Source organism: Notolabrus celidotus, chromosome 9 (genome assembly GCF_009762535.1).
Source record: "Notolabrus celidotus isolate fNotCel1 chromosome 9, fNotCel1.pri, whole genome shotgun sequence".
Taxonomy (NCBI): domain Eukaryota; kingdom Metazoa; phylum Chordata; class Actinopteri; order Labriformes; family Labridae; genus Notolabrus; species Notolabrus celidotus.
The window spans coordinates 25,777,782-25,802,377 of NC_048280.1; the positions used below are offsets into that span (position 1 = coordinate 25,777,782).

A 24,596-nucleotide genomic window follows, 5' to 3' on the forward strand; every position below is an offset into this window, starting at 1 on the left:
TATAATGTTGATGTGTTGAGGAAATCATAAAGCATGGAGAATCAGAAGAAAAATACTCCCCTTTATTTTGGTATTATATTGACTAACTCATAATTTTGTCAACATGCTTGGCAAGAAAACTCAAAGAACCCGCCTCTCAGAGTCTGGGGTCATTGAGACAGTAAACTACTGAACAGTAAATCTGACATTGATGGAGAATATAAATCCACCTTCAAACCCAAGAAAGAGCAAAGATAATCTGGAGAACATCTCCATCATGTGGCTGTCTGTAGTTATAAACAAAAGATTTATAATAACTAAAATAATCTGTTTTTGTATAGAACTTTTCTAAATACAGTTACACATACTTCACAAACACATAAAAATGAAAAATAATAATAGGATGAATACATTTTTTGTTGTGATATTTATGAATCCAATTCACATTAAACCACTTCTGACATTTTAATTTAAAAAAAAATAATTGTGTGCCTGTGAAAATAGTATATATATTGTATTGAGGCTTAAGTTTTAAAACAACAGATAATAATATTGAACAGATTTTTTTTGTAACTATCCATTAACAACATGAGGTGAGAAGATTACTGACCATGTGTTTGTGTTGGTTTAAATTCATACAAAATGAATCCTTGTCTGTAATAGTATTTTTTTTTGTCACAAAAACATGTTTTTGTCTTTATTTGGTCTTATATTACCCATCTCTGCCACATACATAAACACACAGTGAATAAGATTCAGTGAAAAATCTTTAATAGAGTAAAATACATTTATTCATGGTATATCAAGAAACTCCTTGTTTTTTTTTACATCAAAATATTCAAACATTAAACTGATATTCTTTATCAAAAATGTGATGTTCTGATTTTCCATAAAACATAACTTTATACAAATGTACATGGAGATATACAGGATCACAGACTGTGGATATTTGAATCCCATCATGCAGTAACATGTTCTTGTCAGGTAACATCTATGGCTTGAGCTGACATCGAGTGATATTGAAAATATCATTAACAAAGACCAAATTGAACCAGTAACAGATTTCTGTCAGCTATTAGAAACTGTGTGTGTAGCAGTACATGAGACCAAGTCACAGTGTAGCTGCACCGTTAAGAGGCTCACAGAACAACGTAAATGAAGAGAGCCATAATGGCGGCACTGATCAGCCCGGAGATGGGAACTGTAACAAACCAGGCGATGAAGATGTTCCTGAAGAGACGCCAGTCGACTGATTTCCTTGAGCGGAGCCACCCGACAGCAACTACTGACCCCACCTGTGATCAGATGGTTATATAGTGAAACTACAGATTAGACCACATGCCACTAAATCAAATTAGATTCTTATTTATGAGGGATGTTCTGATAACATTTGTACCTTCCTAAAACCAATGTTGATACCTCACACCCCTCCAATACTTGTTAAATAAAAAAAGATACACATAATGGAGGTAGAAAAACGCTGATAACTGTCTTTTCTTTGGCATTGATAGCATTAAACTTTCTGCTGTCACTTGTTTGTTGTTGTATCCCTTGTGGCTATTACGTTTCCCAATTGAAGCATTGACTAGCATACACACAGATACGCCACACAGGCTGATACCAATACTAGTATTAGAACAGCTCTAATTTGTATCTATGTTGTTTGAGGCTGAAGTGATTTGAGTTGTATTACCTTGCAGTGGGTTGTGCTCACAGGAAGACCAATGTTGGACGCCACAACAACTGTGATCGCTGAGGCTAGTTCAATGCTGAATCCACTACATTGGGAGAAAACAGAAAACATTGCTGCACTTTGATTGCAAGATATTTTTCATTTTTGATGGTTTTAGGATGTAAATGACATCTGTACTACCTGGACGGTGTAATGGGTGTGAGGTCTTTGCCCATGGTCTGGATCACTCTTCGTCCCCACACCCAGAGTCCAGCACAGATTCCCACTCCACCATAAAGAAGCAACCAAATGGGGGTTGGTGTATTGGATACCACAGAGCCGCTCTCATATAGAAGCCACAGAGCCACCAATGGACCAATCGCATTGCTAGTGATAAAAACAGCTTGTGTAAATCCTCTTAATAAACAGCACTTACATTAATAACTCAGGTGAAAACTCCACGTGCATACCTGACATCATTCCCTCCGTGAGCAAAAGAGCCAAAACACGCCGTGAGGATCTGCAGGAACTGAAAGAGCAAAGACACAGCCGGCTGATCCACCTCCAGCTCATCCTCCTCCAGAGCCAGCTCCTTGCCAGCTTCCTGTGTCACACTTCCATCCTGGACCGTACTCCCACTGGTCACCGCAGAGCTGTAGCTGCTGTAGCTGTCCACTCTCGGTCTCCTCTGCAGCGCAACACCCTCAACATCCTTGTATTTAGGATCCCCTTGAATGCCATAGATTGCCATGGTGTAAGAGGTGTAGCTGTTGTTCCTCCTGATGGGTCGCTCCTCTGTGTCAGTGTCACCAATGCAGTCTCCGACCTTAGCCATGTGGAGCTTGTGCAGCAGGTCTTTGTAGAGGCCGGAGTCTTTGTGGATGGTGTGGGAGCGCCCACTGTGAGGATCAGTGATCATCATGGGGCCTACAGTGCCATTCAGCCCTACAAAATAAAGTGCTGATTGAAGGGCAGTTTGGAACTAAATCTAAAAGTCAAAGTAGCCTCAAATCAGCTTATTCATTTAAAACTCATCATTCCTCACCATTGCTCATATCCAAATCTTTGGTGTCCATGTCGTTGTTGTCCAAATCAGTTTCCTCGGAGCCTCCAAGTTTGAAGGCCACCTTCTGATTGTCCACAGGGGGACTCTGAGGTTGAGGGTCTTGCGGTACTGGCGGCTGCTCTACAGGCGCAGGCTTGCTGGTGGTCTTCTCCATTAGGGGAGTCTCACAGGGAGCGGGAGCAAGTTCTCCTGGAGAACATTAAAATGATCATTTGAGATCATAATTGTGAAAAACTAAAATGCAAACCCCTTTGGTTAAATGTTGCCCTCTACTTTGATCGATGATCTATGTTATTTAAGCATTCTTGTGCAATTCTTAACTAAAGTGGCCAACAAGGGCAAAACATGCTGCAATGGATCAAACATCTTTCGTTAGGATAAAACAGGAAACACATGCTAAAGTTAAAGACAAATAAAAACAACATAAAAACTCTGCAAATGATAACACATGCTGCAAAAAAAGCTAAAGAAAATGCATTATAAGCAGATATACTTCAGATGATCTAACAATGAACCAACCTCATGCACGAGAAAAACTCTAAACTTTACTGTATCAACACTTAACTCAGATGTGTTTTTCATCCAAAATGAATTTTGTGATGGTGTAGGCTTGACTTACGTTTGATTTTCTTCTTGAGCCGTGGACAGACAATGAACCAAACAACGAGGCCTGTGAGGAGTGCACATCCTAGCGCAATGCACAGAGTCCCCCACCACGGCACTCTGTCAAAGCCCAGCACTGACACACAGACAGACACATCAGAGAGGGAGAGATGTGTCTCAGGTGAGGAGAAAACACAGACTATACTACTTGTTTCATTTGTTTGCTGCTGCTGAGTGTTAATATTGATACACTTAAGGTGCATTTCGACCAAGAGTTCCGGGGTCTTTTAGCCCCCAAAACTACTTTCCCCAGAACTAAAAGGTTCCTGTGTCCCCAGGGTTGTCTGCATTTCGACCACGGGCTGAAGTCCCGGGTAGATTGTGCAAATCAGGCCAGTGACATATGGAGAAAAAATATATATATTAAATAATGTTTTAAAATCTTAATAAAAAACTAAACTAGTATGCATTCCCAGGAACTCCCTCTGTGTTTCAACAACTGTGTAAACTCCACAAACACTGTTACATTCAACCGAAAGTCCCCGGACCTAGTACTACCCCCCAAGCAGGGGCTTTTCAGGGGGGAAATTATCTATACCTGAACTAAATTAAGACCCTGGTTCCTCTGGTCGAAACGCATGTAGTTCCGGGGTAAAGTTTCTGCGGTCGAAAAATTTCTTTTGAGTACACATTCAGACACATTGTAGCATCAAAAACATCTATGAGATTTTAAAGCAGGAAACTAATGGTTTCAAGAAAAATAAAAAAAAGTTGATTCATTTAAAATGTGATGCCTTTTTTTAGGTAAGACCCACTAAAACTGTATTTGTCAGAAAAAAAGATGAGACAAAATGTCTCAATGAACTGCTTCAGTGTTTCATTCCAACAGAAACAGTATCAGATGCACTACACACTCCTATCAGTGAGTGACAGAGGAGCACGTGTCTCGCAGCCCAGTGATAATACACTGAGTACACTCTGTTAAAGACACTCTGAGGAATTTAACTGTAATTGTGATGCTAACACAGACTAGCTAAACTGTAGCGCACCAATGTATAGAGCAAGATGTCTTATTGCAGGTTAGTGTGACAAAGTTGAGTTTTCTCTCACAGAATCAACTTACCTGTTTGTTCTTGTAGACAACAGAAGGTTGTCAACAACAAATTAAGGCCATGTGGTAAAAACATGGGTGTGAAGGTATAATAGCCACCAACATACAGCTGAACTGCGAAGATAGCCGAAATCTCTTTTTATTTCTAGAAGAATTAAAATGTCTTTTTCTGGATCTCTGTGGCAGAGATAAAATGTTGTCAGGGACATGTGTGCAGTAAAGATGTAAAAAGAGCACAGACGTGCTATGTTATGCTGTAATTTTGCAAAGCAGGAGTTTTGGTGTGTTATATCTGTTGACCCACACACACCGGCCTGCAGCCTTCAGTGAAGGGCCCAGGCCAGTTGACTTCTTGATAAGTTCAATCCTGCAAATGAAACAAAAAGGAGTGGAATTGTCTTTTTAATAGTTGTTTTTCTCTTTAAAAGTCCCATTCAACTGTTTTTAGTCATTTTTGCTGTGTTAGCTGGATTTGGTCTTCTGCAGTATTGTTTCATTAGTGTGTTCCCGAGTTAAAACGTTAATGAAATATCAAAAACATCCATCAAAGCACCAATCTGATTTATCTGAAATGAAATGTTAACTCTCTTTCGTCACCTACTTTGTCCTAAGAAGACAACTCTTCTCTGTGTTTCCAGAGACACTTAATCAGACCTCACCTCACTCCGAGGAGTTCAACAGCTGCTGCGGTAGTGTACTAGTAAGTGAAAATCAAATGAATCATGGGTGTAATGGTTGTAAATGCTACTCACATGGTGCTCCTGTGAACATGATGGAGAAGAGGTTGATGCCCATTGTGATGCCGTAAAAGACGGGTAGAGCTCTGAGGCCATTTGGCACAGGGTCAGCCTGTGGAGAGCAGTGTAACATTAAAACGTTGTACTTTTAACCAGTTGTTTCCAACCTTTCAGGGATATACCCCTAAGAGCACTCTGTATAAAAATCGGTGCCTTAACAGGACTTTAAGAAAGCATTTGAAATACCTCAGATTTGATAGCTTGAGGTTATTGACTTTTTGAAGCCCGAAAGGCCAGTGTTAGTGATTAACGTCAAAGTAAACAAAGAACTAGGATTAGCAGGAAGTCTTAAAATTTAACTGATCGGTGTAACAATACTTTTTTTCTTTCATACACTCTTCTATATTTGATCATCCTAAATGTAGCTATGTGGCTATGCTAACTAGCGCTAGCACTTATCCATGATAAATAAAAATCATCCACTAGATCTTCAATTCTGCAGACGTGGGGAGTAAAACCGACCTCTGCCAGAAAGGCAGCGGGACCTTTCTGAAGGATTGGTCACAGATTCTGTGTTACTTGTTGTTTTATTTGTCAGTATGTAGACGTGTGTCTTGGTACACAGCTACAGCTATGACATGTAGCTATGCTAACTAGCGCTAGCACTTTTCCATGACAAATAAAAATCATCCATTAGATCTTCAAATCTGCAGACGTGGGGAGTAAAACCGACCTTTGTGTTTATTAAGGCAGCCTACAACTAGCATGCCTCCCTCCTAAGCTCCTTGTTAGCACACATGTGTGCAGGTAATGAAAAACGGAGGGGGAGTTGAGTTGTATTTTATACAGTCTATGGGCTGAACAAGCTCCGAGATGTGACTCCGTGACAGACCGGATATTGTTGTGACGTAATAAAAACACGTAAGTCTGAAACGGCTCGTTTGACACACATTTACAGAAAGGTGGAGAAATCAGAACAGGGGCAGAATTTTTTTTTTCATTCTCGGGGGTTTGTAGACATGCCAGGGACACAAATTTCAGGTAGAGAATCATTAAAAAGTCGATTTTGCATGATATGTCACCTTTAATACTTGTACTTTGGATAGATCTTAATTTAATGATACTGCCTGTGTGCTAAAATAATTTACTTTAAATGCAGAGTTTGACTTATAACATGGTATTTTATATTATGACACTGCTTCTTTAAAGCCCCTGTGAGGGAGTTTTGGCTTGTGTCGATTCTGGCGCCCCCTGTTGACAAAGCACAGCTATTTTTTTCTGACAAAAAAAAATCTCATCCTGCTCTCTTGAATTGTCAGCCATGCCATTTAATTTGAATCTCTGCAGTGGAAAATGTAATCAAAGGCTTGTTTTGTAACCTGCTGTACACCTAACCTCTCCCGGAGATTGCAGACATTAAAATAAGCAACACAGAAACGATCAGTCTCTTTGCTGACGGTGTTATTTAGGTCATAGAAAGTCATCCTTAATTATTTCAGTCTGTTCCATAACCACCTACAAACTCTTCACAGGTCTTCACTACTACTGGTTTGGCTCACCTTGCTCAGGATGAATTTTCGAACAACATAGAAGAGGATTCCTGACATGATCCCTGACAGCAAGGGTGACAGGAACCAGGAGGCCACTTTAACAAAAGACATTTAAAGGAGAAGTTACTGATGAGCTTTTTTGACAACTTTTAATTGGAAATGTCCTTGCTAGCAACATATATTCACCAATGCGTAGTATCTCTATCCATTTGACCCCTTGGTAACCCCTGGCTACCATGGAGAAGCCGATTGTGGCTCCAACAATACAGTGAGTTCCAGAAATGGGGAGCTTCAGGAATGATGCAACCAGCTGCCACACAGCAGAGCCTGCAGGGAAAAAACATGACAGATTTCACAACCTGAGAATCAAATATCCTACAGACTTTAATCTCATCATATTATTTCATCAAATTAAAAGATAATATTGATGCAACGTCTGGAAGCTCTTACCAAACATTGCACTTATGGACCCAGCCATCAGGACATGTTCAGAGCCGTTGTACATCTGGACGTCGATGATCCCCTGTCGGATGGTCTCGCTGACCTTTGCCCCCAGCAGCACTGAGCCCACCGTCTCAAAGATGGTGGCCAGGATGCAGGCCTGTCGCAGGGTGACCACCCCAGACCCCACTGCAGTACCAAAGGAGTTGGCCACATCGTTGGCCCCCACCGAGAAGGCCAGGATGAAGGCGATGATGAAGCCGATCACCAGCAGCCACAAGTATCCTGACATGTCAGTCTGAGAGTACAGAGCCACTGTGGTGCCAGCAGCCAGAGTCGCTAGTGTTGTCGAATCCATTATAACTATTTCTTAAGATAATTAAGATACAAATAAAGCCAATTGATTGTTTTTACAGTAAGATTTGAGGTAATGTGTGTTTTATAAATATATTTTTTAAAAAGGCTAAAGAACTAAATAGCTAATGTGCTATTGGGAGAAACGAATACTGCATTGGGAGCTTGATAAGCAGTATTTGTTTGTAGTCTTCATCATAAAATGACAGCATATAAAAACAGAAGAGAAATCCATTATGATGTAGAGCCTCTGATGATACACACTGCAAAAACACACAAAATATTGGTTAGCTCTCCTTATTTACTGCTTCACAAACAACCCCTCCGTTAAGTTACACATTAACAAAACTGGCTAGACCAAACAGCATCTTTACTGTGGCTCCACAAACAGGATTTACAGCAGTGTGCTGCGGCAGAGGAAAGTGGTTATGATGTAGTGTTTTATATCAGTAATAAGTCATTAGTGGTGTAAAGCCACAATGTGGTTTCGCCCAGAGCACAGCATTACTGTTGAGTTATCTGTCTGCACAGGGGGACTGTGGAGAGCTGAGTTAATCTTAACATAGTTCAGAGTCACTGTCAGAATCCACTGGTAGTGTTCCACATGGGCAGCACATTTTGTTTCAACCAGTCAAACATTTACCTTCATATTACAAACAAGTGAAAGACTCAGAATAACGTTTTTTTTTAGCAACATGCGGTCCTATCAAGCATTAATAAAATAATATTACTGTCATTTTAAATGGGTACAACATGTTAATGTTATTTTTTGTCAATTATTCCATAGAGACATATTGTTCCACCAACTTAATTCCAAGCACTTTAACTTGTTCTTAGTCTTCTGGGGTGTTTAAATAGGATTTACTCAGACTTTGGTGCAGTAATGCAAGGACTTAAGTGAGACGATATCCATTTATGTAACACAAATGTAACGACTTTTGTAACACTCTGTCTTTAATTATGTATATGTCTAACCCTAACACAGCGACCACTACGTAGTTACAGTAAAAAAAAACCTTAAAACAACAATAATATCAGTTCACGTCTTCAGGGTCTTATTAAGCTGTGAATAATGAATCTATTCAGAGCAGTCTGGAGTCATTTTGACAAACTCACCGTGAATATAGAAAATAGCGGTATGTTAATCTGCTTAGCTGCTCTTGCATAATTCAAATAGAGCCACGTAGCAGAAAATTAAAAAAAGAAAGACAATAAAAAAAGTAGAAATAGGCAATAATAAATGAATGACACTTACAGGTGAGACCGAGGTGAAGCGTTCAATGCTTGGGTCCACGTCACAGGTAGGAACCAGCCTGGTGAAGTTTAATGTTAACTCAGAGGATGTAAGGTAACGCAGCAGACTGTACTGTTGTTTGAATGCTCCTGTTGAAGGTCGCTTTATATAATAAGCTGAGGGAGTACACGCCTTCATAGTCCGGTCATGAGACCACTGCTGCCCAAAAGCTAATGTTTAACGTGTTTGTAGGCAGGGAGAAATAATGACTGTTTTCAGAGATTATGCTACTTTGAACGCGAAATCCTCAAAATTTCCCCAAAACTCCCATGCAGACAAAAATGTCTATTGTTGTGCCTGAATATATCTCCTTCTTGTGCCTGAAGAAGAAACGATTATAGTATTTAAGGCTATAATGTGTTTATAGTAATGTGGATTTATTGTTTTTGTAAAACCAGTGTAATATTCCCATAATACTCCTGGGTGCTATGTATAGTTTAAATTATTTAAAATAAATAAAGAAACTGAATGTGGAGAAAATTTGTGCTAAATTGACCACAGGTGATCTTAATATTTAACTGCATGGCCTTTACTCTGGTGCCATCTACTGGCCATACTTTATACTAACGCAATAAATTAAAATATCAGAAGTGCAGGGTTTTCTTTTGTCCTGCAATATCTTTCTTTATCCAAACCAATAATGTTTTGTACTATAATAAAAAAAAGATAGTCTATTTATCTATCTAAAACACCATTCAGTCATTGTTATACGACCATTACACAGGTTATTTAATTCAAGTTGGAATAATCAGACATGCATTATTTAATGTTTTCTGCAATATTTTACTGTATTTAAATAAAAACCAAAAATGGATTAGATAAAAGTGCAAAGGTCCAACAATGATGGAAACTTTTTATTATTTAAAAAAATAATAATAATAATTTAACTTTATTTTGTAGTTTGGCATGTCACAGCTGTTTGGAAGTAGACTTAAAATGCAAACATTTTTGCAGCTTTTATCCTGTCAAAGGTTTCAAATAGAAAGAAGGACATTCTCTATATGTTCCTATGCTTTTTTGTCCTGGTGCTTCTTTCTCAGGCTGAGTTATCAATAAGACTAAAACTTTAAATATAACCCAAGTTAGTGTTATAGATAAACACCTGTATACGTGTTGCTAAGCAGAACATGAAGCAACACTTACAGACTTTGTTACTGATCAACTTGTCATTTAACATGAATGGTTTCTTAAATGAGCAGCTTCAGCAGACCGTCCGGCCTCCTTCAGCGTCAGCACAATTTGTCTACTCTCTGAACTGCTACACTGCCTCCAAATCTGCTGATAACTTCCTCCTGATTACTCATTTATTAAGAGGTATTAGCACCTGTTGAATGATTTAGTTTGGGTCTGTGACATCCGACAAGTCAACACTTGCAGACATATGCTACCTGTGTGGAATACTGTGACCTCTCTAATGTGACAGGTCTGGCGGTGACTCACAGCCTTAATGAAAGGAAATGTGAAGTAAGTGGAAAAAATTCAGCACATTATTAACCTGCATTATGTAGGAACTTATACCACACGCTCCAGTTAAAGTAAAGGGGTGTTAATGAGCACATTCTGTGACATAAACAAGCAAAGCATTTTTTTCAGATTAACTTTCACATTTGTCAAATGTTGAATTGTGTTGCAGGCATTCATTAAATCATTGCTCTATTTTATTTTTTTACTACATACACACAATATCCTTAAATCCATGCCAGTATGCAATGAAACCATCATGCACCCCTAATACACTACAACTCTGTAGGCGTGGAGAAACAGTTGCGATTGTACAAAAAATCCAGGTTTACACTGTATGGATATGATCACTCCTTAAGTGCCATGCTCATGCTGAATACACATATATACAGGACTATGTTAGTGTGTTACAACCCAACTCCATAAATACTGCAAGAAACATAAACAGGTCATTAAGCAAATACTGAATGATTCTGCATGCTTCTGTATGTTCTCTCATCCATGAATATGCAATAAATCAAACAACAACAACGGCAGTCTTGAATTGTGAAACAGTCGCTTTTACATATCTGGCAGTCACAGAATAAAGGAATCATTCGGCTTGATTGAGTCTAAGTTATAAAGTATAGAAAATTTTGTAAGAATAAAAATGATCTAGCCTGTTTGTCCTAAATACATATCAAATCTAATTATATTTGGGTTTGGTCTGATGTTAAATGAACAGCACACAGTTTATGTTTTAGCATGGAGTTCTGGCTGTCATGCTGAGATTTAACAGCTGATCTTATAGGTGTTACATAATGTGTCTTTTTTTTCCTCCTCAGCACCCATATTGTAAAGAAACACAGGGATGAGATTTAACTTTTAAGTTCCCGTGAAAGGTTTTTAACATATGAAATGAAATAAATACTGATGCTTCTACATGAACTACTAAAGCAAACACAAGACCATCACATTTGTTGTTTTCATATAATTTTCAACGCCTGATATCACTGCTGTGGGATAGTGTTAGGAGAAGTGATAAACTGCAATGTTGATAATAAAATGTTAATATTAATTATGATAATAAAAAATATAAAATGCAAGGTTTACATTTTATAAGTTTGCCATGATTCATACTGTGTGATGTGGTAGACTGTTGAAATGAAGCAGGATAAGATATAATTGTGTCTAAAAACATTATTTACACATAGGATACATTCACACAACCATCAGAGGGGCAGCAGTAATTGACTGAAACTCAAAGTTCCTCACAAGAGCTTTCAGTACTGCACTCAATACAGACCTGAAGTTCTTCAAGTTCACCAGAGTACTTTGTGCTTCTTTAAAATCCACTACAATATAGAGGCAAGTGCTTTTCTTTAAATTATACTGCAGTTAATTGATATCTTTGATCGCTTGTTGCTTTGAAGGTTCAGATTTGATAACACAAAATGGAATATACATACACATCCAGAATTTGTATGACTGTATTAAACTTTAAGGGGTTCAATTTACAAGCTGCTCATCAGTAATCAAAGAAGGTGAGATATGCTAACCTTTTACAATCAGAAGTAGGGAAGTAATGAACATATTGAGGAGAAGTGATGAGAGGACGCATGCTCAGCAATCAAGATCTTCATTCAGCAAGCAGGTCATGATGCATAATCAAGATATTTATAAGTAGAGTAGAGCATAACGTTAATGTCCCTGAGAGGCAATTCGCTTCGCAGACAGTAGTTCACAAAAATACAATACAAACAATACACCACACACAACACAGCACAAGATCCATTCACTGTCCCATATGTTATTCCAAAGTGACCACCCTTTCCAGGTTGGCTACAATTTAATCGATAAGTAGTTTGATACAGAGGTTGGAGTCCTAAGGTAGATTTAAATTCCTTGTGAGAGTAGAGGTTAGACTCCTCTTCTTCAAAAGAATAATAATAAGTGCAACTGAAAAGTTCATTCAGAAGACAGATTCTAATAATTACAAAATCAGGAGGTGTCCTTGGGGAAAAAAAGGCTTATGTCTAAACAGAAAAGGCAAACACGAAACAACACTTGTGTCTGAGTGTGAACGCTATCAGTCTGTCAGGGCAGTTATCAACTGTAAAGAAGTGTCTTCAATTATAGAGCACTGCACTATTACTTTTACACTTGTGTTTCAATGTTTTCTTTTCATATTTTGTCCTTTATTCTTCTGTTTTCATTTGATCTTCTCTTTGATTTGATTTTTAATAGCCTCTTTAATTGCCTCTTTCATGATGGTTTAAAGCACTTTGAATTGCTGAGATGTGCTGTTTAATAAACTTACCTTACCTCAGTAATTGTTTTGTTGTTTACTTTAGTATGATATTGAATCGGTCATGTCATACTGGGATAGTGTAACTTTTCAAAAAGCTCTCAGTATTACTTATCTCATTCCCAGAAAAAAAAACCTTTGGTGCTGTACTGTGTCACTCATCTCACTCTGAGCAAATTTTCACGAGCAATCTTCATGAGGTTTTTTGTGCTCCAGCTCTGGTTTCATGAAACATGTGTTTATTCAAAGCAATGAAGCACATGTACCAAAACCAGGAATTAGCTTAAAGCTGATTCAAACAGCTTGTTTCAAATCATATGGACATGACACTGTATGGTTAAACACAGCCATTAGTTGAGGATAGGAAACAAGCAGCTGTCTGTGACAGAGCGGTCATAATTGAAACAATTACATAGTTATCCTTGATCGTTTAAATACAGAGAGGTTGAAGAAGAAGCTCTGAAATGCTCTGCAACACTCATTCAACGCAATCATGTTCTCAGGAGATTAGAGCTGTAATTTTGATTATTTACAAAATGCTTCATGCTTTGTTGTCAGTGATCAAACTTTTGACAGACGAAACAAAGAGGGAGAACTTTCCCAAGGGCTCAGACAATCGTCTGCACTTTAGTGAAAAACTTAATTACTATTGCTGCAGTCAAATGCAGTTAAATGATGTTTTCTGTCATGTTGGAGCTACTCGGGATTATAATTATCTTTTATTGTTGCCTCAAGCAATGATGTGCATTTGTGCATCTGCTTGAGAAGTTTTTTCTGTTTGCATTCTCATGACTAGTTGTTCAGTATAAACTCAACCTGTTTAACGTCTTATCAAACTCAATGTATCTGATCCTGCGAGCTGGGCATCAATTGTTGACTATTAACAGATAATGTGTTCATATAATGTAGCCTGTAATTGAAGTTAAGGACATTTAAGCTTTAAATTTTCGCAGAATAATGGATAATCCAGTCTTCGTCATAACCCTCACATGTCAAGCTACATTTGGTATGAACAGCACCATAAGTGTTTCATGAGTTGGTTGTTCAAGGGATTAAGAGTTTATGTATGAAGACTGAAGCACAGCCTTTTGTGCAGTCGCCCCCTCGTGGTGAACTCACTGAACTGGTGAAGTATTTCTCTCTTTTTTTCTGTCTTTACTCCCTAAAGGTCATCTTGTCAAGCGAGCTCTCTCACCTGACAACCAGCTCACCCTCAGAGCTGTGTTTTTATCTGTTTGTGCAGCTCATCGTGCAACATGAGACCATTTGTCTTTGAGGCTGTTGTCTGTTTTAAAGATTTACGTACCTTTAGGGCCTCTAGATGGCATCAATGCCCCTGTTCAGGTTACATTGGCTGATGATTATACTCCATGTGGAAATACCAGTTTAGACAGTTAATGAGCAAAAGTATTAGACTGCAGTTTGATCACCATGTCCCTGTGCGTGCTTGCTTCAGTATATTGCAAACATAAACTTTAGGTTACTGTACACTGGGTTTTAAGAGGTTTTGAGCAAATGTCATCACTCAAACCACAAAAAGACTTAATAATGCACATATATACTCCTCTGCCCCAATGATTTTAATATAAAAACAAATTAAGTTGGCATTCTGCAAATGTTAGAACATTTTAACAATTTATCTCTGATCTAGAATTGACCAACTCTGCAACTTCAAAGACAGAGGCTTTAGTTTTGATTTAAAGTTGCTTATCATATTTAAACTTCGACAAGATAGGACATGCAAATAAGTAACCGAAGAGCTCTGCTGGTTCTCATGCTCAGGCCTATGTCAGCCCAACCCTACCTTTCCCTCTTCCCTCCCTCCCATCTCTTGCCAAACAGGATCTGTAGGATCTTACAGAGTCATTTTCTCAGGAGACAGGAATGTCAGAGCACAAGGCCTGCTACCTGCTCCAACATGCATCCTGCATTCCCCGAACTCACAGGGAAAAAAAAGCCCAGAATGAGTTGCTCATACAACCATTTAATTTCCACTCAGTGTGTGGCAACAAGTCTGAAAGTAAAATGCAGTGTGTGTGCCGGACGTGTTGCAGACACAACCTGACTCACTCTGAAATTAAGTTGTCTGGTGCACCACCCTGTCCAGCTTTTGCTGAGTGTAAGTGCGTTTATGACCCTTCAATTTCAAGGGATGTGATTTATTTCTGTTATGTCTTTAGCAACTCTTTTCTCCAGCTACTTTCACAAATTTACAAAACTGTTCTTGTGTTCTTCAGATGACACCAACCAAAAATGTTACAAATAACATGCACCCAAAAATGCTGCAGAATTTTGGACATTTTTATTTTTCAAAGTTTTTTAAAAAGTCTCCGTTTTGTGTAAAGCTTAGAAGTGTAATATCATACAGCAGATAGGCAGGTTGCTGAGACTATAAGGAACCCAGAGTTATCAGATTATAAATATAATACAATACAACTGTGTCATAAAGGAATGACACAACAAGAAATGTAAAGGATTACTGATGATACTTTTCAATCATCCCATGTCACCATCTACAGAATCTCGTTATCCTGATGCTATCCACAAGCAATGGGGAGAGAAATGTAACAAAAAAGGACGTCCTGATTCATGCTACATTTGTCTGCGTCTCAAACTTGGACACACAGTGGTCCAAGGTGACAGCGCTCCAGCACTGGTGAGCTCGCCCTCTCCATACAAGCGCTGGCTTTTCTGTTGCTGAACAAGCAGAGCTGCACGCACTGAAATGTTTAAAGTCAAAGTTCAGTTTCTTCTCACATGTTCATGCTTTTTAATTGACGGACCAGTGGCTGGAAGTTGGCGATGAGCAGCTGATGGACTCTTTGTAGGTGGGAGAGTGGGTGACACTTGGGCTGCTGGGAGGTGTGGAGGAGCAGGAGGAAGACTTGGACTTAATCTGCAGCCACTTGTCCCCCAGAGCCTTGGCAAAGTGGTCATCAACAGAAACGCTGATGGAGAGCTGCTGGGAGCGAGCGGCTTTCTGGTAGTTCGCTCCGAGGCTTCTCTGGAAATGTTCATCCACCACGTGGTCATAGTTTGATTTTGAAATCACTGGAAGAGAAAGGATGGATGACAAACTTTAGATACACACCTCAGTGAGTCAGTTTAAGTAAGCGGATGGGTTAATACTATTGTGAGCATTACAATCAGGGAGTGACCGTCTGCTGGAAATGAGATCATTTACAAAGTGTATGACTGACCTGATGAGGGGCTTCTGTGGGTGTCAGACCTGCAGGAGGGGTTTCTGGACGAAGAGACACGAGTGATCACAGAGGGACGCATCTGGAACACAAGAAAAAAAAAGATGGGTTATTAATTAAGAAACACATACAACAGGCTATATTCCCTCAACATAGGTTTGTGTTTTCTTTCCACTCCACAGAAACCAGACTGTGCACAAAGGTCAATTATAGGAAAAAAAGATTTCAAAAGCGATTAAACAGGTTGGGTTTGCCCATGGAAAAACAGATCCCTCCCAGTGTGGTAGCACATGCGGGTCAAAGAGACAGTCTGTTTGGTCTTGTTGATGGCATTCCTCCCTCCATCGCTCACATTTTCTCCCTGAATCCGGCTGGATCGCATAGCTGGGACAAGCTTAGGCCTGTTAAACTCAGACTTCAGATGGGAGATGTACCACTTGCTGTGGGTAGCCTGAAGCTACATTACACTGACTTCAAAGGGGCATACAGTACGACCACTTGCATAAATTAAAAAGGCCCACATATCAGTTTTCTTGGTAAAAATACATCTTGGACAAAGCAGTGCTTGTGTATTGGTTCATTACCTGGATTTGAGTGTTAGCAGAGCTTTTAGCCTTCTGCTCTGTGCTCTCTGGGTCTTTTCTTGGTTTCTTGATGAGGGCAAGTGGTTCATCCATGACTGGTGTGTAGTAGACATGGGTGGGCAGAGGGCTGGTGGGGCTGGGGGTTGGACTCCAGGTGGATGTGGGGCTTTGGGGCCTGTTAAAGATGGCCTGTGCTGGTAGTGTTGCTGCTCTCTGGGTGGCTTTACCGACAGTTCTGCTCAGCACCCGCTCTCGCCTGAAACATTTTGAGTGTCAGACAATGTCACATCTCTTTGGCTTTGGATTTATAATGTGGTATAGAATAATGACTGGAAGCAAGTTTTACCCACCTTTCCTCCAGAGTCAGACCTCTGTCATGGCTGCGCTTGCGTTTGACTGGATACACGGTTGGGGCTCGAGCGCGCTCATTTGTGATGTGTCTGTATCTGTCCTCGCTTCTGAGGTGGGGCTGACCTAAAAACAAAGATCAGAGTGCAGAGTCAGAATAAAAGGCTTGTCAATCATCCCTCAACTGATTTGGCTTTGTCCATCTTCTGGATCACGTAATCCAGGACCAACCAGTCATTTACTGGCATTGATGATTTTACTACATTGGTAGTAGTTTGTGTCACCGTGTGATGACTCACTCTTGTTTTGATCCATGACACCGACCTGCATGACAGCAATTCGTGGGAAAACTTTTTTTTTTCTTTTTTGTCACCGTTAATTGTAAACTCCGTTAACTTGTAGAACCCGATCTACCTGATCAGCGGGCGTTACCACACAACACAGCTGATTCAATGCTAACGGTAAATGATGTTTTTCTGCATGATGTTTGGCACTCAGCCCGTCACACGGTGAAGAGGGCACAATCAACAGGTTTGGTGATGGGTGAGTGACACACATCAGAGGGCTTTTAGGGTTCAAGGACCCTGATTTGGGCGGCGCTCTGTTTTTTGAAAGGGCTGTTCAGGAGGAAACAATGTTTGGATTTTTGCAATACACAAGTTGAAACACATCGGCATAAGCTGATGATGTCAGGGTGTGTTGGGTAAGAGAAAGTCACTTTTAGTCAGATTGCAAAACAAACCATAAAGGAGATCTTTTCATATGTGTTAGGTGCTCAACTCACATGTTCACAACAGACAAAAAGCATTGTTTCTAAAAAGAATGGCAACTGAATTATAATCTGTTCCTTTGTTTGACTGTATGCTCAGTTAACAGCTGACAATCCACAGTGAGTGGGCCTTCAGACATCCTTTTACTGTATTCAAATTGCCATTCAATGCTGAAAGAAGTCACATTAACATATACATATCTTATTTAAATCTATCAAGTGAGTGATTGAACAACAAAACAATTGTTATTTTGAGTCTTCACACCCTGAGTGCTTAACCCAATATGCATTTCGTACTGTCTAATCATTCCAACACCTGTGTGCTGCTCCCTCACACAGGGTGCCATTGTGGAGGGGAGAGAGGGAGGGGGCAGGTATAACCACACCTATACTGATTTTCTAATGCCTCGGGCATGGGTATTTCTTCCTTATTAGCAGCGGGAATATGCAGCCTGACCTTGTGTTTTGTTGCCTCTTATACGATTTTATGAATGTGGAACAGAAAGACGGCAATATTTGGGAACAGTTTACACAATTTTAGTTTAATTTCAAGGACCTTTAAACCATGTATGTATACAACAGAGCCTTTCCTTTTATTTTGATTACATTTCTGGTATTGAATCTGTCTGTCTTTCCCTTATAATAAAAACAACATTTATTTCATACAGAATATCTTAAATATTGAAGATTCTTAATTGTTTATATCTTCCATGTAACTGTCATGACAGTTTTGTTTGTCTCCATGTACTTTTCTGTTTCTATAAATATATAATATAAAGTCATGCCACCGATGTGAACCCAAATATCATTAAAGGTTGTCACATTACATATAAGTTTTTTTTTTAGATCATAACAAAAGCAGAGATTGAATTGCCCTGATCAAGGTAACACAAGTATTCACTCTCACAGAACAAACGTCAGGAAATAAAGACAACACAAAAATCAATCTTACCTTCTAAAATGTAGACCTTGAAGCCGCTGCTCATCCGAGTGATGTAGTGGAAGTTGGCCACTGCCATGTCTGCGTCTTCCTTTGTCTGAGTGAAGTTAAACACACGGGAACACCTTGACTCCAGGAGTGAGCTGACACACAATGCACCTCAGTTATGGATTGTATTGGAAAGGTAATGAGATGCTGCGTCTGAGCTCGGCCAGGTAAAGGATCAGGTGAGTGCAGATAGGTGCAGTCACTTCCCTGTGACTCGCTCCTTGGGTTTGATTGGCTGCTGTCTTGGGCCAATGAGGAGGCCTCATCTGGTCAGTGTTGTTATTGTCCTACAGGAATGAGCTCACAAGTAGGTGTCTGAAAGGTAGAAAGTAGAGTAGATTAATGTCAAAGTAACACAAAATCCACACTTGCTTCTTTTTTGTTACTTTTTTTATTCATAAATGTTTTTTTTCTTTAAAAAACCCCACTTTATAATCCTTCCTGAGCCTTAAATAAAGTAAAGTCAACCTTTTGTTTCCCAGCATGATCCAGCACCTGTCCCCCCCTCCCCTCTCCCCTCTTCCCTCTTCCCCCTCCTTCTTCCCACCTAATCTGCAATCTCACCAAACAGCATTTTTTCGAGCTCTTAGCCCACCGGAGCTCCAGTCATTCCTCTGACCTGCCTGTACACGCACGCAGCTGCACTGTGAGCCTGCCTCACCAGTAATCCAAAGGCTTTTGTTGATGGCCAGACAAAGACTCTTAAGTCCTGGAAATGTTGCTGCCATGAGAACAATCTTGCTCTGGGTACATTGAGGAGTTTAGACACAGTTAGAAAGGAGGAGGCCACTGACTTGTGATGCTGGGGCTGGGAAAAAAAGACTGCAATTAATATGTAGGTCATGCAGTCATGGCAGTAATTTTTATATAATTATTATTTTTATATTAAGGACTGAGAATCGGCAGACATTTCCCTTGTATTTTGGAATATTTAAGTAGTTTCACTACATTTGAAAGTACTGCAATTGTCGTTATTTTACTGGGGTAGCAGCTGCCAAACAATTAGACTGTTTGGAAAATGAGTAATAGCTGCGCACTTAAAGGTCTTGCTGTGAATACATGCATGAAAAGTGTTACATAGAACTCTATGTAAACTCAACACTGCCACCTACAGTTATGCACAACAACATGCCATCAAAGTTACTCAAGGGTACTGCATTATGCATAATGAGTGAAATAAAAATACCAAAGTGCAGTTTATTACAGAGTAATGCCAAAAAACATGTTTGCTCACAAACAGATTCAGTGCAATGTTCACATTTCAAAATGTAAACAATTTGAGTTCAATGAGAAGAATCTAACCGTGTTTTTCTTGTTTCAAGCTGCATTACCTCATTTCTGCTTTTCGCACAGCTAAGAAATGTTTTTGTTAAATTGAAAATGATGCATAACAAAACATATCTGTTAACATGGTGGAGGCGGGGTTTATGACTTATACTGCAGCTGGTCTGTAGGGGAAGATTTAAATTTTGGGGCATCACAGTCAGTGAACACATATTGCATCCAGTTTATTATACAGTTTAGATGCTTTGGACTGTAAGAGGCCGGAGTATTTGGGAAAACACAGGCATGCATGGGTATTACCTCATTTCTGCTTTTCGCACAGCTAAGACATTTTTTTGTTAAATTGAATGTGATGCAATTTTCATTTGCCTTCCAACTGGAACAAAAATGTGGTTATTATATCAAAGCAGCATGTGTTTAGTTTGAATAGCCATCATTTCGTTTCAAATATTGACACTGTAATTGGTTTAAATGCACCAGACTTCGTACTTCGTCTAAACCAGTTAAGCACAGTAGACATGATACTCTCTTAGGAGAATTGAAATGCTTATCTGGATCTTTTAACAAATAAAACAATGCTCAACTGTTACACTGTATCATGATCAGTTTTCAGATCAAGATTGTTTAGGCTTGTTGTTAGAAAATATATGAAGAAAAAATACATGATGACAAATTGTATATTTTTCTTATCAATTAAACTAACCGGCATTTACAACCCAGAACCCACCTTAGCAAAAAATAATTATACAAATAGGACTAAAAAATTATGATAAAGGGTTTAAGATTAAAATAAAGATCATTCATTGATTTACTGCACAAAAGGTCTCTGGAAATCTCATTATAAGCTTATTCTGCACAAATTGTATCTCTAGGTGCCTTAAATGGTACATGCTTTTTCTTTTTTCGCCTTTTGTGAATGAAGAATTAGCACCCAGGGGTAAGTCCAGAGGAGTTGCAACGGGGGCATGGGCCCCTTTAAAAATCTGATTGGCCACCCTCAAATCCAAAACTATGATTGGTTATGACTTTTGGAGTTAACTTTAACTGTGTTGAGACAGTGCTACTGCTAGTTGTTTAATCTGCATTTGAAATAAGTTCATTTTCTGTCCTTGATATGTTAAATAATGGACGATACTGTCAAAATACTTTAAATTGTGGCTTGGGAGAAACATTTTTTTTTACTCCTTAAAAATTAAGCTTCGAAGATGTTTATGTTGCCTCTTAGTTGTGTTAAAACAACATCTGGGTTTTACCTTAATGTGTCGTAATAGTCGAAAGTGGTCAACTGATATCGCTTTTTCATTGGCTGTTGTTGATAATTAGAGAGCAAGTCAGCTGATGATCAATGTAGTAGTGCCGGTATTGCCTTGTTGTTGTTGTAGTTGATTTTTTCATTTGATATAATACAATAACTGAAGCATAATGAACATTAAAAAAAAAAAAACTAAAAATATTTGGCTCATCAAAATATTGCCACAAGGGACTTCTGGATTTCTGCCCGGCCATTTGTAAAATCAGAATCAATTTTATATATAGATAGATAAAGATATGATAAGGACAGAAAGAGTAAATAAATGCTATTTGGTTGTCTATGTGTGCACACATATTTAATGCTACCAAAGCATTGCCCCAGTAGGTTCACCACAGTAGAAAAAATCTAGACATCCCTGTTAGCACCTATCTCAACCAGGAACTCTCCAGCTTATTTACATAAGACATGGAAATGACGTTATTCACCAGTGTCCAATTCCTTTTCAGTTTCCATAGTGGGAGGTCTGGGACAGTCGGCCTCTCCAGGGCTCTGTTTTGATCACTGGCCCTGGGTGTCACCAACAGATGGCGCATCCCTGACAAACCTGTATTAACTCTGCTGGAAATCAAAAGTCACACCCCATGCCAGCTAAAGCCAAACAGTGAGGGTGCCACTGCTATTTTATTGGACTCACCAGGAGGCAATATCACATTACCTGCACCCTGAGGAGTAAACAGCAAGCTCGTGTCTGACAGAGAGCGACGCCCCTGTCACCCTGCTCTCATCAGCACCAGCATCATATCAAGCTCAGAGCTGCGTCAAGCCAGACACACACAGGCCGGAGAAGACAGGAAGTAGAATAATGTGAGGTTTAAAAGATTAAAAGACTTACGGTTTGTTACTCTTTTCGTTGAGTGCTTCTATTTCAGGCTGTAATTACAGACTGACTTACAACTATTTAATCCAATAACAACATATCTCAGGGAGAGATGTGGGCTTTCTGAAACAGGTTCAAGTTTTTTTGGTGTTGCCCTATATTTGAGAGTTTTTTTGCCAGAGTGTTGTTGGATTGGAGTAACATGAGTGGGTTGAATTTGAATGAAGATGTGGAAGAATGGATTGTTAGCTGCTTTAACTCTAATAGTAGGCTCATTCTATATGATATGATAATGAAGAGACCTTTGTTTGGGTTACATAAATACATTATTTTTCACTATGTTTATCCCTCGCAGGGGCGGGTGAGGGGGTACAGCTTGGACCGTTTTTATTGTTTCAGTCAAGTTGAATATGTCTGTATGTCTCTAGTTTTCATAATTACAGCAATTAGTGATTATCTTAAAAAACCACACAAATAGGCATTTGCAAGGACAACTACTTATCCTCTTTCTCAGCTGTTTTAACCACCACAACCTCAGATGCACTAAGTCGAAAGATGCCTGCGAACAGGATCCCTAGTTTAACCAAAACACCAGTCAATCACAAGCAGAAATCCTCAGGTCTTGTAATATAAAACTGATGCGGAAGTGCTTTAAAATGAAATAACTAATTAAAACTGAACTTCTCAGAAAAATTAACGATTGGAAATACATCAGTATGATAAGAACTAACTATAACGACAGAAACTATTTTTGAAATATTTTTTATTTATTTGTTCTATCTGTTAACACAGTGGAGGAGGGGTTTATGACTTATACTGCAGCCGGTCTGTAGGGGAAGATCTTAATTTTAGTGCATTACAGTCAGGGACCACATATTGCATCCAGTTTATTATACAATCTACATGCTTTGGACTGTGGGAGGCTGGAGTATTTGGGTAAACAGGCATGCACAGGGTATTTCTTGCTGTGAGGCAATAGCTTTAGCCACTGCAGCATAGACTGTATAAATAATGGACACAGTATCGGGGGCCATATTGGAAATGCTGAATGCAACCTAACTCAGGGTTCCCACTCTTTTCCAGAGATCATTTTCCAGGACATTTCCAGGACATTTTCACTGATGATCAAGCTGGTACGACAGTATAAATTTAGTTCCTAATTTAGTTCCTAAATAGTCTAATATGTTCCTCTCAGTGGAAGTCTACATTGAAAGACATGTAGTCTATAGTCAATGAAATCATCTCTTACACACTTAAAAATTATGGCAAATTGATAATAGAATAATGCAACCACAGCTGTACAGCACTTCACTTTATTAGTGCAACCAAGTAACAATGATGGGAAACATCTCAGCTTTCTCTTTTCTCAAAAAATATAAAATGAGCTAAAAAAACCCCAAAAGAACCAGCAAAGGAATCAGGAAGCTGCCTTACTGAAATAATGAAATAATAATAATGATCAGAGGATCAGTGCATTAATGACCTAAATCGAACTGAATGACAAAAATGGCCTCAAATGTTTCTCAACTCAACTCAAACTCAAAATATACCTGCTTAATCATGATATTCATCCTGCTAAGTGGTCGATATAAAACAAAGCAAATGTCACGTTTTTTTATTTGAGTTACCGTAAACTCTGAAAAAATCGCACCGGTGTAAAGACGCACTCTATATTTGAAGATCTCTGAGAGATTTAAAAAAATGTAAACTGTCTTCCTGCATGGCGATGTCTATTATGATCAGCGATGTCTACAACGTGGAGTTTCTGTGCAGCTGTGCAGCTCTTTTTGTTCTGTTCTGTTTTCACTATTGGGATTTGGACTCCTACTAGCTAGAGCAGGGGTTCTCAAAGTTTTTGGAGCCAGGGACCCCTTACAGGTGAGAAAATTGTCCAAGGCCCCCTCATAATTGTAACACAGATTAAGCACATTAGTGATGTGTCATGATCAAAAGCTGCGGCATTGAGAGCCGATGCTTTATAGTGAATCAGAAGAGCCGGCTCGCATTGAGAGAGAGAGCCAGCTCCCACTTTTTTCCTTTCGCTGCTTAGCTCTCACAGTGTTCAGCACCAGCTCTGCTCACACCAGAACTTTGTTTTGATTGGTCAGCATGGCGGCCATGCGGCCAATCACATGTGAGGATATAGGATACAGGTGATGGAGGGGAGGCTGTGTATCCTGGCTACATCTGTTGCTTCAGAGAGAGTCTTCTTGAAGACCGGTCAAATTCTCACTGAGAGGAGAAATCAGATCAGCCCATCCAAGCTGAGGCATCTGATTTTTCTCAATGCCAACCTGAGGACATTAATAATGTTTGCTCCAGTTTGGTTCTGTTTGCATGAGTTTGGTTCTGGTTCTGTTTGCTCCAGTTTGGTTCTGGTTCTGGTTCTGTTTGCATGAGTTGGTTCTGGTACAGTTCTGGTTCGGTTCTGTTCTGGTTCTGTTTGCTTGAGTTTGGTTCTGGTTCTGGTTCTGTTTGCTTGAGTTCGGTTCTGGTTCTGTTCGGTTCTGGTACGGTTCGGTTCGGTTCGGTTCTGTTCAGTTCTGGTTCGGTTCTGGTTCGGTTCGGTTCTGGTTCGGTTCTGGTTCAGTTCTGGTACGGTTCTGGTTCTGGTTCTGTTCTGGTTCCGTTTGCTTGAATTTGGTTCTGGTTCTGTTTGCCTGAGTTCGGTTCTGGTTCGGTTTGGTTCTGGTTCGGTTCTGGTTCGGTTCTGGTTCGGTTCTGGTTCGGTTCTGGTTC

General features: G+C 39.4%; 2 protein-coding genes across 5 annotated transcripts; both read right to left on the bottom strand.

The window, feature by feature from the left end:
* Positions 1-729: 729 nt before the first annotated feature.
* On the bottom strand, positions 730-9,338 carry slc20a1a (solute carrier family 20 member 1a). 2 transcript variants are annotated; one of them, XM_034691259.1, is made up of 11 exons: positions 8,769-9,338; positions 7,169-7,776; positions 6,905-7,045; positions 6,728-6,813; positions 5,184-5,280; positions 3,337-3,456; positions 2,697-2,906; positions 2,122-2,596; positions 1,853-2,038; positions 1,673-1,757; positions 730-1,274 (listed from the first exon to the last, which is right to left on the bottom strand). In XM_034691259.1, the coding sequence occupies exons 2-11, from the start codon at positions 7,515-7,517 to the stop codon at positions 1,119-1,121; spliced, it is 1,905 nt and encodes a 634-aa protein (XP_034547150.1). In that variant the 5' UTR covers positions 7,518-7,776; positions 8,769-9,338; the 3' UTR covers positions 730-1,118. The 2 variants fall into 2 exon arrangements, with proteins under 2 accessions (XP_034547150.1, XP_034547151.1); XM_034691260.1 differs by lacking the exon at positions 8,769-9,338 and adding an exon at positions 8,630-8,710 and having other exon boundaries at positions 779-1,274.
* Positions 9,339-14,835: 5,497 nt separating this feature from the next.
* On the bottom strand, positions 14,836-21,805 carry vgll4l (vestigial like 4 like). Of its 3 annotated transcripts, XM_034692852.1 has the most exons (7): positions 21,466-21,741; positions 19,009-19,252; positions 18,409-18,759; positions 16,690-16,813; positions 16,340-16,595; positions 15,756-15,837; positions 14,836-15,606 (listed from the first exon to the last, which is right to left on the bottom strand). In XM_034692852.1, exons 3-7 carry the CDS (start codon positions 18,473-18,475, stop codon positions 15,326-15,328), a joined length of 810 nt encoding a protein of 269 aa, XP_034548743.1. In that variant the 5' UTR covers positions 18,476-18,759; positions 19,009-19,252; positions 21,466-21,741; the 3' UTR covers positions 14,836-15,325. The 3 variants fall into 3 exon arrangements, with proteins under 3 accessions (XP_034548743.1, XP_034548745.1, XP_034548744.1); XM_034692854.1 differs by lacking the exon at positions 19,009-19,252 and having other exon boundaries at positions 21,696-21,805; XM_034692853.1 differs by lacking the exon at positions 19,009-19,252.
* Positions 21,806-24,596: the final 2,791 nt, after the last annotated feature.

Bases quoted from the DNA above. Each gene is read 5' to 3' on its own strand.
- slc20a1a (XM_034691259.1), bottom strand. From the start codon at position 7,517: ATGGATTCGACAACACTAGCGACTCTGGCTGCTGGCACCACAGTGGCT. The intron at 5,281-6,727 runs GTGAGCCAAACC...TGCTCTCCACAG, and splicing joins GAAAATTCATCCTGAGCAAG to GCTGACCCTGTGCCAAATGG. The intron at 2,039-2,121 runs GTATGCACGTGG...TTTTATCACTAG, and splicing joins CACGGAGGGAATGATGTCAG to CAATGCGATTGGTCCATTGG.
- vgll4l (XM_034692854.1), bottom strand. From the start codon at position 18,475: ATGGCAGTGGCCAACTTCCACTACATCACTCGGATGAGCAGCGGCTTC. The intron at 16,814-18,408 runs GTAAGATTGATT...CTTTGTTTTTAG, and splicing joins CAAGGTCTACATTTTAGAAG to GTCAGCCCCACCTCAGAAGC. The intron at 16,596-16,689 runs GTGGGTAAAACT...AAAATGTTTCAG, and splicing joins GGTCTGACTCTGGAGGAAAG to GCGAGAGCGGGTGCTGAGCA.